Source organism: Meleagris gallopavo, chromosome 7 (assembly GCF_905368555.1).
Source record: "Meleagris gallopavo chromosome 7, MGAL_WU_HG_1.1, whole genome shotgun sequence".
In the NCBI taxonomy this organism is placed as follows: Eukaryota; Metazoa; Chordata; class Aves; order Galliformes; family Phasianidae; genus Meleagris; species Meleagris gallopavo.
This window is the reverse complement of record NC_139410.1, coordinates 5,468,803-5,484,427: the sequence shown is the minus strand read 5'-3', so window position 1 is coordinate 5,484,427 and position 15,625 is coordinate 5,468,803. Positions and strand designations below refer to the sequence as shown.

Here is a 15,625-nt window from a genome sequence, read left to right as displayed (position 1 = left end):
TCCCGGGTGAGGCGCGTGGGGCGGCGGCGCGCGCCCGCTCGGTGTGTGCGTGCGCGCGCGCGCGCGCGGAGAGCGATGGGGGGGGCGCGCGCCTGCGGGCGGGTGCGCGCTTGCGTGCGCCTCAGTGTATGTGCACGTATGTGTGTGTGTGTATGTGTGTGAGTGAGGGAGTGAGTGCGCGGTGCTTGTGTGTGTGTGTGAGGGCGGCGGGCGGATCGGTTTCTCGGGGTTTGACCAGCTGTCCCAGGCTAACCCTGCTCTCCGAAGATGGAGGAAGTGCCGGCAGGATTACCCTTAGCGACCGCGCCGCTGCCTCAGTTTCCATAGGCGGCCGCGCACGGGCGCGGGGCGGCGGCACTAATAAAAACACAAACAAAAGGGGCATGGAAGTGATCCACTGCCTGCGCGGCTGAGGTAAATCTGCCCCCTCCCCGTGCCGTCCCTCCCTCTCTCCCCTCGCCTTCCCCCGGGAGCACGGGGGGCCCCGAGCCGAGCGCGGCCCGACTTGTTGCTGCTCCCCTCGGGGACGCCGCGTCAGGAGCCGACCCCGGACCCCCGCTCCCAACCCCGACCCCCCCCGGCTCTCCGGGCAGCCCTCGCTCCGCTCCCCGTTACTCGGCCCTGCCGCCGCCACCTGCGGCCTGAGGCGCGGCGGCCGTGCGTCGGGGGACCGAGGGGAGGAACGGGGGGGGGGGGAAGGGGGGAACGGGAGAGGTGTGTGGGGGGGATAAAGGGTCCTAAAGGAAATAAATGGAAGCGGTGAGGCAGGACTTGGATCACTTTGACAGGTCGTGAGGGGGGGCCGGAGCGGCTCCGGGAAGTTGGCCTAGGCTGCCCGCCCGGCGGTGCGCTGCCGCCCGAGCCCCCCCGCTCCGGTTGCCGTGCCGATTCGGAAGGAACCGGTGGATCAAGTTTTTCTCTGTCTCTCTCTCTCTCTCTCTCTGCTGGTTAATCGCATTGCTGTAGCACCGGCTGACCTCCCTCCCTCCCTCTCTCTCTTTCCCTCCCTCTCTCCCTCCCTCCCTCTCTCCCTTTTTGTTCTTCATCTTCCTTGAAAGTATGTGCCATTCCTGAGCGGCTCTCCCGCCGGCTCATCCCGCGCTGCCCGGCTCCGCATGCCCCACCTGTAAGTGCCGGGGCGGCCGCCTGGCCCCCACCTCCCCCCTTCTCCCTCCTCCAACTTTCCCCACCTCTCCGTGTCTGCAGCGCCTCTCCTTTCTGCCCCCTCCCCGGCTGAAAGGCCGAGCCGCCGGGATTCCCCATCACAGCCTGAAAACGGGGAGCAAACTTTTCTTTCCTTCTCCTTTCCCCCACTTTTAAAAAATAAATAAATAAATAAATGAAAAACCACCCCAAACGGTGGGTTTTTTGGGTTACGCATGGTTCTGTGCCTTTTTTTTTTTTTTTTTTTTGTCTTCCTCCTCCCTTCCTCCCGTTTCTTTCCTTCACTCCATTGGCTGGGGTGCTCTTTCCCTGTTGCTTCTGATGCCTTTCTCTTTACTCAGTGTGTGCCTGCCTACCTGGACTAGGGGGAAGAGAAGGTAATTTGGGAGGGCTTGAGGAAGCAGCTTGCCCTTTTTGGAAACTTTTTAGGGATTTTTTTGTGGGTTTTTTTTTTTTTGGTTGTTGTTGCTTTTAAAGTCATGTGGAAAAATCAGTCACTGTAGAGAGTTTGGTAGCAGCCAGGCAGGTTGAAATTTAAGTGTTATTTGCTGAATGCCTTGGGAATTTGATCTGCTTTATACCAAAGAACACAGAGAAAAGTATTTATTTATTGGGGGAAAGGCGGGAGGAAAGCGGGTTGAAAGAGGGGGAGGGAAGTGGTTTTGGAGACAAGAAGTGAAGCTGCCTGTTTTCCAGTAAGTAATGGAGAAATTCCAGGAGCCTGGGCTAAATATACTTGGCGATCAATACAGAAATGGCTCATTGTGAATAATTTAGCTGCCTGGTGCAGTGAGAGTTTTGAAACTAAAGGCAAAAAAGAGGCCGGGGAGGGAGAGAGGAAATAAAATTCTCCTCTGGTCATGTTGGTTTCTTAACTTTTCCAGTTAAAAGAACATAGTTAAGATTATTGATCCCCCTCTGTCTCCTCTTTTTTTTTTTTTTTTTTTTTTTCCTCAATATATATCAAATGATAGCTAGGGGGTGTCATTCTATACAGTTACTTAGGTTTCTGGAAAGTAATAGCTTGTTCTGTGTCAGCAAAGTGCTTCCAGAAACTTTAGGATTGCTTCATGCCACAAAATGCATGGCCTGGGAGCATTAAGTGTGATGTTCAGCCCCGTGTTGGGGCAGATCAGCGAGGTGAGGAGGAACAGGTGTGTGTACAGGTGTGTGTGCTGATGTGAGGGGCTGGTGTGAGGCAAGGGCTGGTGGCAGCAGTCTGTAAGGGGCACGGGCACCGAGGGGTTTATTTTAGTTAGGGCAGAGCGGAGTCTCCTGGAGTAGGTGAGAAAAGAGCAATTGTTAATAGTGCCAACTCCTGCAGGTCTGTTTTGGCTGTGAGAGCTGATAATTCATAAAGCGTTACAATCCCTGCTTCAAAGAGACAAGTGGAAACTCGGGGTGGGGAAACTAAAATCAGGTAAAAAGAGTGAGTGAACAGTGGGAACAGTGAGGGTTTTGGTCAGACCAAGAAGGTCCCAGCACAGCCTGCCCAAGGGTCAGCTGGATTTCTCCGATAATTTACAGGGAGGGTTCGGTGATTTGCAAGCGAACGCATGCACTACGCTTGTGTGTTTCTCTAGGCAATGGTTGCAACAGCAGCAAAATGGGTATAACTACTCAGGGCTTTAAGTAAGTTTAATCGTTTAATGGTTGATACTGACAGGTGTCTTTGAGGGTGTACTTTTCTGCCTTGCAGCACTGCACTTTGACTATGGAAGCAGAGGCTGCTGATGGATATATAACATGTAAGTAGTCGTTTTATTTGATTATTCTATAGTACTTTCTTTTTTCCCCGCTATCTTTCTGTAATGCGGGCACCTGAAACTTTAGCTTCCTTCTGTATGGTCTTTGCTGTCAGATGCCACTGAATTAATGGCATTTAAACATAAGCTTTATGTGTGACTGAAAAATGTGTGGGTATGGGTGCGTGAGTGAGCACCTCACAATTTAAGTATTTGCTGAGGATGAATGAACTTTGTGAGAGAGAGCACTCGTTTTCAGAACCTGCAGCCAGCAACTTTCCTCGCTTTTTGCTGCGTGTTTCTCCTGCTTTCTGTGTTAGGGCAAAATGTCTTATTTTTGAGTGCATTGTTTAACTGTCAGCTGACCAAAGGCTCCGAGGGGGAAGGTCTGTCCTGCAAAGTAGGAATTCAGTCTCCTGCTATCCGGTCTTGATTCTCAGTGTTTGCAAATGGAGAAGTAATACTAATTTCTACTGAGACAAAGCAGTTGGACCAGGATTTTTGTTAAGGGTATCTGCAAAAGACTGGTGATGGGAGGTTTGAGGGAGCTCTTAAAATCGGTCCATCAAATATTTCCTTCTGGCCGCTGAGAATCCAGTGTTCGCAGGCTTTGGAAGGTTCCCCTAGCAAAGCGAAGGCAAACAGGGGTGCAGGTAGCTGGCAAGGCATAGTTGTTAATCATCGGGTTGCTTTGCTAGGATGGAAACTTATGGGTGACTTATTTTGTGAAAGCAGGTGACAATGAGCTTTCACCCGAAAGGGAGCACTCCAGCATGGCTATTGACCTCACCTCAAGTACACCCAATGGGCAGCATACCTCACCAAGTCACGTGGCAAGCAGTAAGTCTCTCTTAAACGTGTTTCTCTCTGGCAGTGTTTTTGGGTTAGTCGGGGTCCTCGGCTTGCTTTCCTGGTCTTACCCACTTCTGTAGGCTTTGCCAATAAAAGAAGAGAAGGAACGGGGTAGACTTCTTGTTCTGTTTTCTTGTTCGTGTTGGTGTTTCATCTAACCATGAACGGGATTACCAGTCTGAACTATCCCCAAGTGGCTTTTGAGAGCTGGTCCTTACCTGTTCCAGGTAGGAAAACTCTGAGTTTGACGTGTGCTGGTTTTGTTTTGTTTCATCGGGTTTTGCAATCCAAGTGGAAATTGTTGTTGCATTATTTTTACTGTTTACTGTGCTTCCAGAAGCAGCTTGAAGCAACTTTATTTGAAAACAAACACTTTTTATTTACGAAAAGGCTTTACTCTGGCAAAAGTATAAAGTTGAAATATCTGGGTTTGACAGCAGGTTGTATTTTACTGTTACCATTCAGAACTTTCAGCATCCTATTCATTACCTTAGCTTTGCTTTGGTGAGTCCAGAGATAGCTGGGATAATGGGAAGTTTATGGCACTCAGCAGTTGACTCGCTAACACAGAGAGGATCTTGATTTAGAGTGTCGAGGAAGAAACTGAGAAAATGTGAAGAGATTTGGGATACTGAGAGCGTCAAGTGCTCACAGGATGTTTACAATTATTTTTCACATGATGGTATGGAGGTGGATAAATGTATTTGATACAGGATTCATAAAACTAGCATCTTTTCCTTTTTGTGTTTACTTTGAGTTACAAGGTTGCATTGAGATTTTTACCTTAGTCCCTCAGTACTTGCATTAAAATATAACGTGGCAGGTGTTGCTTACAGCATACTTTCAGAGGGTTGCTCTCTGCTCTGTGTGATACTAATTTTCTTTCTAGTGTGTATGCTGTAGAGATGTATGTTTCCTGTGTATCTTTTTAAACTGACTGTATAGTATTTTCACTGAAAAATCACTAAAGAAAAAGCGAGCATTTAGGGTTGCCTGCTTTAAAGACATGGTGTATTGCCTTCCGACTCTTCCTTACTGAGAAAAAGACATTCCTTTCCTTTAAGAATTTCTTCTTTTGTCTTGCAAATTATGAGTAAAACACAGTTTTTTATGAGCCTTTAAAACTGAGGGTTATTATGAAGATCTCCCAATTATATGCATGTTGCTGAGAGTATGATTGCTAATACTCTGGACTGAACTTTATATGACATCCTATCATAATTCAGCATCTTCAGACAATTCCAGTGCTGTTGCAATGGGATTCTGATATATTTTATTATGTTGTAAAAGTTTTACTACTCACTTTCTTCATTTTCTTTGTTTCCTTTTTATTAATGGGAACGCTTCATTGGAAGGGGGAAAAAGCTCCCTGTTTTAAATCATCTTTATAATCTAGACTAAAAACCAAAGTCAAATTAGGGAATAAAAAGGTTCAGGATGAAGTCATGCAAAAAGACTTTAACATATTCAATATTTTCACATTCATTGTGTTAACGTTTTTGAGCAATTTTTAAGTGGTGTTAGTTTGTGCAACACAAATGCCTTGGTGGTGATCTTTCTTTCAAATGTGTTTAGTGGTATCTCACAGGTGTCTCAGTTGCTTTCATCACCGCTGGCTTTGCGTTAAGCATGTGCTGCTGTTGGAAAAACGAGGGGCTCTATCTTGGGGTTCTTAAGCCATGCATAGCTAGAGCTTCTGAAATTGGTTGTCTCTTATATTCTTTGCAGGCACAGGAATGTTTTGGAGGGAGGCAGTTTGTCTCAAGCATGGAAGGTATTGATTACGGGTTGTTGGCTTTTGTGGCAGCTGCTAAGATGGTTCACTTAAGTTTTTTGGTCCAATCTTGAAGCTAGCTTGCATAGACTGAATCACCAGTCTGTACTTCAGAGCTTTCAGTCTGATGTGTGGGGAGCCAGAAGCCTGTTTAGATGTGGGAGGGTGAAGTGGAATGGCTGTTGGTAATACTACATGCAAGTTCAGTTGCTGTTGCTGGACTGAGCCATTGTCCAACCTGCTGCAGTGCTGCCAGGAGGCCCGTGAAGTAGCAATGTGTTGTAAGCAGAGGAAATGTGTAACGTTGAGCACGGTTTAATTTCTAGCAGAGTTGCTGCTTTGCTGCTGGCTTGCCACTCCAGTGAAAGCCAGGGCACACCATTCCACCTGGGTAGGGTTTGCTGATTGATCCATATCCTCTCGGCTCCAACCTGAAATGTTTCAGCCCTGGTTCTGTTGCCAGCTGTCCCAAGGGAGTGGATGGCCCCGTTTCGCTGTGTGCCCAGGATATGCACCTGCAGGGTAGAGATCTGCATTCTGACCTTTGTTCCTGCGTTCCGTTGACTCATTTTGAGCCACAGCTCTTAATTTAGCTTTAATTTGTGTCTGCCTCAAACAGAGGCAAAACCATAAGAAGCAAATTTCTTGGATCTGTACCGAAACGACTGAGCAGTGCTCTCCCAGCAACAGTAAAATTATGCGTTGGGTAGAGAGTTTTGTGTTCATTAGCCCCTGGCAATTCCATGTTAGTAGGAGTTCTGGCTGGGCTACTGATGCTTTTGGGTTCTGTTCCAAAAGGTTTCAGGTTAAATATTTTGGCTCGTGTTGGAGAGTTGTCTGCTGCATCCTCTAACCTATTATCATTTTCAAGTATCTAGACTGCATGTATAGGTTATAGATGGGGCCGACGCTTAATTTTCCTTGTGAATGAGGTGATCCTTAAAGATAAATCACAGCAAATCACCTGTCATAGCTAACTAATGATCTTACACGCACCTTATGGTATGCATCTGCCTTCAGCAGAGTACTGTATGGATGTTGGCAGATGCTCTGTTCTAAAATACTTCATTGTAGTTTTATGTAAGCAAAGATTTAAAATACGTGTAAATAGTCAAAGTGAATAGGCTGATAGATCATCTGGCTTTCTTCAATAGCAAAAGACAAATAAGTGCTATGCCTGCTGTTTAGGGATTATGTGTTTACGTAGCCTCAGATCTGGAGGTCTGGATTTTGTTTAGAGCTTCTGTGGGGGAACGCTTTTGATGGGTGATGCTTGGAGATGGGTATCTAAGGCTTGCTCAATTAACTCCGTGTTGGTGACGAACAGTTGACTGTGTGGCCTTAAGCCATTGTTTGGACCCTGCAGAGTTCAGGGGAGTCAATTTAATGCTCACTGAAGGCAATAGGACCAAGTTGCGGGTGATTAGGAAACTCAGAATAGGAACCGGCACGCTAATTTAAAAGCTGATGGGGAATCATTATAAAAGAAGCTCCTAAAAGAAAATTTCCAGCCACCTCCTCAAAATACCATGCTAAGTTCTTACTGTAGTTCTTAGGTTTTTTTTTTTTCCCTTGGAGATTAAAATAGGCTTAGAAGAGCATCCCCCTTCGAGGCTGCAGGGGCACACATTGGTTAGTTGTCCTGATACAAAGCGGTCACTTCGTGTGGGATGAAGGAAGCTTCTCTACGACCGCTTGCCTGGTGTCCTATGGAAAGTAATAGCAGTCAGTGACAGAGGAAATTTCCTCTTAAATTAGAGACTTTACAGCGAATGTCCTAGGTAACTTTCTTATCTCTGCTTTCATAGACAAAAGGAGCCCTTAAACGAAATGCAGTCAGAACAATCTTAAGTATCAAACCCCACATCTGATGTTTAAAACTGATTAAAATTGTGGTACGCTTTCAAGATGTGTTTATAATAATTTACCTCATAACTTGCCAACGCTTCTAATTTATTAAGAAAATACATTGTTGGCTGACTCAGTTGAGAAAAGTAATGAGGTGATTCCATTTACTTCGTGGTGGGGAATGATTGCGCTGTTGGGACAGCCATGTTAGTTAAGTGTGAGTGATTTCTGTAACTGTATTTAAGGTCCGAATCTGGTAAGAGAACTTGGGCAAGGTTTTGCTAAGAAGTGGTCAATACCGTATTCCTGGCAGTTTGGGTAGGCTGCTGGACTAACAGTGATACTCTTCTTACTTTTTGTACCTTCAGAATCCTCAGTCTTTCTTGATTACTTTCATTTTTCAATTGCTTGCTGCCATACGAGCTGCTGTGAGCGGAATGTTTTGTGGTGCTGACGCAGTGGTGGTACACATCTGCACGTATAAAGAAATATAACTGGGAAGTCTGTCTTTTGGAATGGAACTGCATAAAATCGGAGATTGCATCGTGCCTCCGCTACGCACCAAACAAGCCTTGCCATCTCCAGAATCTATGGCCGAGGCAAGTAAGGCTGGATCTCATTTTGGATTTCTTCTTGGCTCAATATGTGCTCTTTCTGTGCATGAAGTGACAGGCTGAGCCTCTGCTTGAGGCTTTTCTTTAGTTGTGGTGGTTGGGGCTGGCTGGACTGGGCTGCATGGAGAAACATGTTGGTGCTTTGCAGCAGTTACACCCTGACACATGCACTGGTGCATGAAGAATTCTGGCAGCCTGGCTGTTGCACTCGTAAGTGGAGATTGAGGTCTCTAGTTCTTCCAAATATCTGCAAAGTGTGAAACACTGCATATGGTGCTAAAAACTTGGACTGGATTACCTCATGATGCTGAGGGCTTTCTTTCCCCAGAGTTTAAGGAGTAGGGTAGATGACGTCTTGGGTATCTTTGCCTCAGTGCTGGGATGTGGACTTCTGTCAGTCTACTTATGTCCTGCGGTCCTTCTCATCTGACTTCCCTACTTGTCAATGTGATGTTTAGAAAACTCAGCTGTGGAATTTCATGGTGCTGCCTAAATACAGATGTACCTATCGTTTCACAGGTTGCAGGGCGGCGAGCTTAAGCATAAGAGATGAACTCAGTGTGGAAGAGAAATGGAAGAAACGAGTGACTTTGCTTACAGGAGAGTTTTCTTTAATTTAGTATTTTAACCTCAGATACACTGAGAATTGCTTTTTTTTTTTTTTTTTGAAGTTTAAGGAGGGGGAAGAAAGATGAGGTGATGATCAGACTTGAAATTTTTATCCACACATAAGCAGTTGAAGTCCTGCAGGATTGTTGCACAGATTTAATTAAAAAAAAAAAAAAGGAAATATGAAACATTTGCTGGGATGCCTCTTGCTTTTATGTTAATCCACATCACATCAGATCATTCACATTGGGATGGTTAAAATCTTGAAACAGTTCCCCTGGTACAAGTTGCATGTAGATGAACACTAAGTAGTTAGTGCAACAGTGTGGTGATAGATTTTTTTTTTTTGTATCTGATGTCAGTGTGTCTCAGGCATTCCCAATGGAATCAGGTACTTGGTTGTAAAAACATTCCTCCCTTTTGGTGAGTGTTATAATGAGGGTGGAGTGAACTGATCAGTTAATCTCATTAAATAGGTTTTATTCATTCTGATGGAACTCTCTTGAGAGGTCATCTGCCAGAGCTTTGTTGCAGCACACACCTTTCTTAGGGAGCTTCTCTTATTTTCTGGGACTGTCAGGTTCAGTTAACTTTCCTTGGTACACACCCTGTTACAACACTCATTGCTCTTGGTAGCTGAGGAGTCAGCATGTTTTTAGTATTTGCTTATGGAATTTTGGTTCCTTTTCAGACATGCCAACAAAAAGAGCAATCCTCGTCTTCCTTGGAACAGCCCTCTGACAGCAGCTGTAGTACTGGATACCAGTTACAGAGTGTTCTGTCTTTCGCTTTCCAGATCTTTGTGAAGGTCCCGCTTATACTGAAATCAATGAGTGTTTTCTCTTAAGAAATCAGATTTTAGGCCTTTTTTTTTTTTTTTCCTATTTTCCTGTGGGCTATTGGCTCTCCTCGTTCTCCAGCCAAATGTCTGTTTGCAGGGCTGGGCTTTCTTGGTGGAAAGGCAGCTGCCTGTGTTGTCCCCATGCATTAGTGAGGGCAAGCACTGCAAAAAGGGAATTTTGGAGTGATGTTAATTCTAGCCAAGAGGATAAGACAACAGTCTTCTGCTTTTACTTCGGTATGCTGTGGTGAATGAAACTCCTTACGGGAGGACTGCCTTGAGGCACCTCTGCAGAAGACTTCAGAGAATGCATTGCTGCTGCTCTCGATAGTGATGAGGCCTGTTAGCAGCCCGTGGTGCTGTGCCCATGCTATGGCATGTCGTCCCCTGCCTACATGCATGAACTTGTTTGGAGTCCCAGCAGCAGAGTGCTGCATCTCAATGGAAGGAAGCACAGCTGTGGTTATTGCTGAGAAGCAGTGAGGCTTGGCAGACATGGCTAAGAGCTAGGTGACAAGAGGCCAGGTTTTCCTCCCCAGTTCTTGTTGTTGTTTTTGTGTTGCTTTTTTTTTCCTCTAATCACAGAGACCACATATCATTTGGATTTGGATGGCATGTGTTAACTCCGTGAAAAGTTGCTAAGGTTTTGTTGAACATTCAATTCATACAGCCTCACAGTCGTACACATACAGCAGTACCTTAATACCAGTGTAGCTTACTTCCTGTCTCACACAGGAATAGCTGTGGTAGTCCTAAAGCACCTTATTTCGGTATGATTACTTTAGAGCAGCTGTAACATTTTAACTCTTCTCACCCAGCTGAGAATTACCAGGTCTGTATGTGAACAGCCCCCTATTTACACCACACAGCAAAACGTGGCCTTGATCTGGAGCCAGCCCTACATTCTGGGCTCCTGTTGGCAGTGCTGTGTCAACTCGTGGCTCTGGAGATCTGTAATCCCTCAGAAGCAGAGTGACATTGACAGAAGCTCTTGCAGTGAGCATACCCTGTCTGGCAGGGTCACCTGCAGGCAGTGTTATAGATAGGACACTTGGAGTGTGTTGGAAAACCAGTGATGCTATTCCTGGTAAAGCTTAGGGTTGATTGATTTCCCCCTTGTTTGTGTACAGCTAAGTCGTCTAAACTGAACTAAAACCTCCTGGTGTTTTTTTTTGTTTTTTTGTTTTTTGTTTTTTTCCCACTAACTTTTGCTTCCTCAGTACCTTGGTTTTTTGACTCTGCTTTCTGGTTTTTGGGTTGATGTGTTCCATTATTCCAGTGACTGCTCTGGTATGGCCAAGCAGAGCACTGCAGAGGTGATACTTGCTCTTGTGCTTGCTGTTTTAGTTCAGAGTAATGATACAAACATAATTGCTCTGTCTCTATGTGTGAAGAGAGGGCATGAAGCTCTCTCAGAGCTCTTCTAGTGTGCTTATAGACACTTTCCAATGAAGCCACAGTTACCAGTCTGATCCCCTTGTGAGGGACACCTGCAGGTGACTGGAAGTCAGTCAGTGTTGCTACGACTTGCGTGGCTGTACAGGGCGTGAGCATAGCTACTGCAGTAGGGCAGAGAGAAAGGGACTACTGATAATCTTGATGTTCTTTCACTCACCATCACTGGGCTGGAGGAGGTACTGTGAGGATTTGGCTCTACTCTCCTTGCCAGAGCCTTATGCAATGAAGATAAAAGTCCCAGCTGTGTCTTGGTGCTGCTTGTATCAACCCTTTGTCCTGGGGGCAGAAGTCTGAAGTGGTTTCCAAAGTAGGCAAGACACAGTGAAGCACAACAAATCACCACCTTATCTTCCTGTCCTCTCTATCACCTTTTTTTTTTTTTTTTTAAATGAGATTTCTTCACATGTGAGGAGGAAAGACAGGCCACACTTAATCTCCAGCCTTTGGTAGATCTGGGGAGGGCTTAAGACCAAGGCGATGTTTTAACTTTAAAAGTCCATATATTACAAAGCCCGAGTTTCTGATGAGGAATACTTTGCTATGTATCCCCTTTGTTCTTTCCGCTTGAACAAGAAAAAAAGAAGTATTATCCTAAAGATATCTGTGCTCAGTGATAGGCTGGAGGCTTCTCAGCTCCTTATTAGCCATGTTTCTGTTGCATTCCTCTCAACATCCTAATTATATCAGAAAGAAGGGATGTTTTTATCAGGAGATATCTTTTCCTTTGGCCCATGAAAGTCAAGTTGCTGAGTGGCATAGAAAGCTGGCTAGAGAAGCCTGTGTTATGCCCAAATCCGTAGAGATGTTTTTTATAATCACTTCTTGGCATGGGAGTGTTTGTACGAACAGTGAGAATTCACACCTACTTACCTAGTGTCTAACTCAGCCTCTGGACAAATTATGATCAATTCAGTGAGTAAATGTGCTCTCTTAGCTACCGATGTATCCGTAAAACACAAACCAAGAGAATTTTGGTCACTGTACCTGGGTACCCTCTGAACTCCAGCAGCATGAGTGAAGTACCCGCTCCTGTCCAGAGAGCAGCAGACAGAATGGTGTGAATTCCCGTATTTGAAAATGAAAGAAGTTGACTCTGTATGAAAACACCAAGTCTTTTTACACAGAAGAGATATGAGGTCTATTCATCTGAGGAAGAGTAACTGTTCTCTTGAAGTCATGGATGGTTTAAAAGCTTCCAGGAAAGAGCTTGCAGGTTCAAGACCATATTTGGGTTAGCAATACGGTTTGGGGAGAAGGAGTAAGCAAAAGAAAATGGGGTTTTGGTCTGTTGTGTTTTTTTTTTTGTTTGTTTGTTTTGGTCTTTTAAACGTATCTAATGATTTTCTGAGAAATTGATATCCTGCAGTATATGTTTTGCTTTGTGCAGGTAATGCCTTCAGAAGGGTGGCAAACACGAATAATTATTTTTATTATTATTTTATTATAATTAATAATTAGCAGTTGTGTGTACCTCTTCTGTCTGTTCGTAGTTAAGGCTCCTGCACTGCATGCATAGCACTGCGGTGAGGGGCCTCTCCCTGCATCTCAAAGTCTGTGATCGTCTGGCCCCCATTTTCCCATGAACTGAAATATTTTGGAGTGCACCTTTGTGCCTCATTTTCACACCATGCCTTAATCCTCGTCGTTCTTCAAATGTAGACATATTGTAGACACAAACGTATGTAACAGTTGTTGTATCTCCCCAAAGTGGGTCATCTTTACCAGGTGTTTTAACCTTGCACTAGCACAGATGGCTCCTGGGCAGATAGATACATCTCCATACAGCTGCATGGAACCATCTGTGCTAGGAGCTTTACTCGATGCACTCTGTTTGAAAATTTTCTCTAGTTTTAACAAACACTCCTTTCTCTCCATCACTGTTAGGTGTTATCCTTTGGATAATCTATTCTTATAGAATTTAATGTAATAATATCTCCTCATTATATCATGCCTTTTCAGCAATAAATCTTGCAGAGCTTCACAAAGGATGCCTGTTTAAGAGATACAAATGGGTGAACAAAATTATAGGCTGAAGAGGTGGAGATAAATTAGAGGAATTAGTATGAATTCAGCTCCTATAGGTGGGAGGCAGTCAGCTTCATCATTTGCGTGTGTGTGCTTTAGAATGTCAGATTATAGGTGGCTCTTGAGTTCAGAAGAATGATGTGCCATTTGTGTAGCCGAGGGTCGAGTAGTGCGTGACACTTGCAGACTGTGAGAACCGCCTGAGTTTACTCTTGCATTCTCTGAAATCTGTATTCTGTCGGTTGCACAAGGTCTTTATATCTTCAAAATCCCACGTGCTCGTGTATGAATCCCAAGCCAAAGTGTGCTCAGGGTATAAATGCTATCACCAGTCAGCTGTCGGCAAAGTAGCCAGCACCAGGTAGGGGAGGCTGGCAGCTGGTGGGGGAAAAAATCTACAAATGTGTCCAGGCCTGGCTTGTGACAAGCCCGTGCATGTGTGATGTGTGTGAATGCAAGGAAAAGGCACTGGGGGAGTTTCGGTCCGACGCAATAGAGATGTGCAGGCTTGAAAAATATTACAGACATGCAAGTCTTAGGAAATTAGGAACCCAGAAAAAAGGAAGAGATGTGGATTTGGTCTCTGCTGATGGGAAAGCTATCAAGCACCGCTTTGTTTAAATGTCAAAGGATCTGCTGCATGGGAAAAAGTTGTTGGAAGGCAGTCTCTGTGAAATCAGTTCCTCACACGACCTGCTTCTTCATAGATGTTTGTGCAGGATCACCTCGCTGTGAGACCAGACATGACTCAGTCTATCAGCATGCAGCATGGTTTCAGGTTGCTGTCTTACTGCTCTTAAAATGTTAAAATGCTGTATGAAGATATTTGCTTTTTTCCTCACTCTTTTGGAAAGAATGAAACGCTTTAATGTCATTAGTGCTATTGTTATTTAAATTTAGCTTGTGACTGCTAACCATTAAATATTTATAGAGAAATCGATAGCAGTGAGATTTTTGCTGTAGTAAATATATATCACATATGTATTCAAAACCTAACCGGTGTGTTCCAGGAAATAATCTATAACAATGCTCTGTGAAGTATTCTTGTCAAGATACTTCATCAGTGTCCCAAGTGCAACCATTGCTGCAGTGGAACTTTGTTTTGAAAATAGCCTGGAGCAGTGCTGCCCCGTGCCTTAGGGAAAGAGGTTCTTGCAAAATCCATCTGACCCCTCCTTCCAGGGCAAGAAACTTCCCGCTCTCTGGCCCATAAGATCTCTCAGAGGAAGCCCAGGCAAGCTGGGAATCTGCAGCATAAAATTTCATCTGTAGATCAGTATTTGAAAATAGTTTTAAGCCAATACCTGTTTCAGCAGTTGGGACTTAAGATGTCATTAGAGGCAGGCTAGGGCTCATTGGATCACATCCCCCAATATGAAGAAAGGCATGAGAGGTGTGGAATGCCTGGCACATGGGGAGGGAGAGTAGCCAGTTCCTTCTAAATTCTGGGCTTCTGCATTACTTCCTCGTGCAGCTGTCAGTAAGTAAATCAGTGGGCCAGCAAGGAGAGGGCCTGAAGTAGTTGTTGCAGCCAGGTGTTCTGGAAGGGAGAAAGCTTCCTTATGAGTGAAATTTCAATTCATAATTATGAGTGTTGTTTATAATAATAATTCTAATTATATACATAAACACTCTAATGTACTGCAATGTAATATGGTAACATTTGCTGAGCTTTGGCTGCATTCAGATAGTGGAAATAAGCTGGTGGTTGTTGGCCAGGGTTCAGAAGCATTTCTCAAAATTTTGTACACGATATGAACATCAAAATTTTGTGTGGATTAAGCAGTTATTAATTCTCCCCAATTATCCTTCAGATAAAACTACAACTAACTCATTAACTAAAATTAATTGTAAATAAAGCTGATCTGTTGTTGAGAAGGCTAATTAGAACGGTAATTGTGTAATGATGATGCATTTAATTTCAGAATGTGGATTTGAAAGCTACTCTTTTTGGCAGTGGTAGAGTAAGGTGTTCCAAAATAAAGCAGGATGCTTATTGCTGCCATTGTTCTCTTAATTAATACTGCTAGGATTCCCCTTGCTTCCCATCCTCCTTCTGTCCCCTGTAGGGCACTCAGAAACTAACTGTGCACACAGTGAAGGCAGTGGCCAAGCTGCAGGTAGACCTGGTTGGGTGGGAGGTGAGGAGTGGAGGTGCTGTGCGTGTACCTGGCACTGCTGTTACAGCACTGCATGCCCGAGCTGTGGGAATACTGCCTGTGCTTTGGGATTTGCTGCCGGCTCGCCATGGAGATGCATCTGGAGTGTCAGGCCAACAAAACTGAATTGTGACTCATGTTTTAAAAATGAGTGAGTAATTTTCCATGCAGTTTCATTACAGTATCTTTTTGCCCCAAGGATTATTTACTGTAGATTAATTTTCAGCAATTCTTCGCTACGTAATCAGGGATTTTAATTGGAGAGGAACTGTTTGAATCCAATAGCGTTTTTATTCCAAATTACCTTCTTCTAACAGAGATCAGCACCACTGCTGAAATCAGCAGTGTACCTGTTAGCCTGCACACACAATTTCTTGTTAGATTTTTTTGTCCAAATGTATTAAACACTCTTCTTACCGTAGTGCTTTAACAAACTATCACTTGAATCACTAATGAAGAAATGGACATTGAATAAAGAGTACGTGATTCACCTTTTCTCATCACTTATAATCTGCAGATTTGTTTTGAGTTGATTG

The 15,625-nt window shown here is 44.4% G+C and overlaps 1 protein-coding gene across 21 annotated transcripts in view; it reads left to right on the top strand.

The window, feature by feature from the left end:
- Nucleotides 1-73: 73 nt before the first annotated feature.
- Nucleotides 74-15,625, top strand: part of IKZF2 (IKAROS family zinc finger 2) — a 112,193-nt gene continuing 96,641 nt past the window's right edge. For 5 of the 21 annotated variants that reach the window (XM_085228710.1, XM_085228703.1, XM_085228704.1 and 2 more), the window contains exons 1-3: nucleotides 74-414; nucleotides 2,864-2,912; nucleotides 3,642-3,749. In XM_085228710.1, the coding sequence (XP_085084836.1) occupies nucleotides 2,879-2,912; nucleotides 3,642-3,749 (142 nt within the window). In that variant the 5' untranslated portion in view covers nucleotides 74-414; nucleotides 2,864-2,878. The other 16 variants (XM_085228711.1, XM_085228709.1, XM_085228705.1 and 13 more) reach the window with 13 other exon arrangements.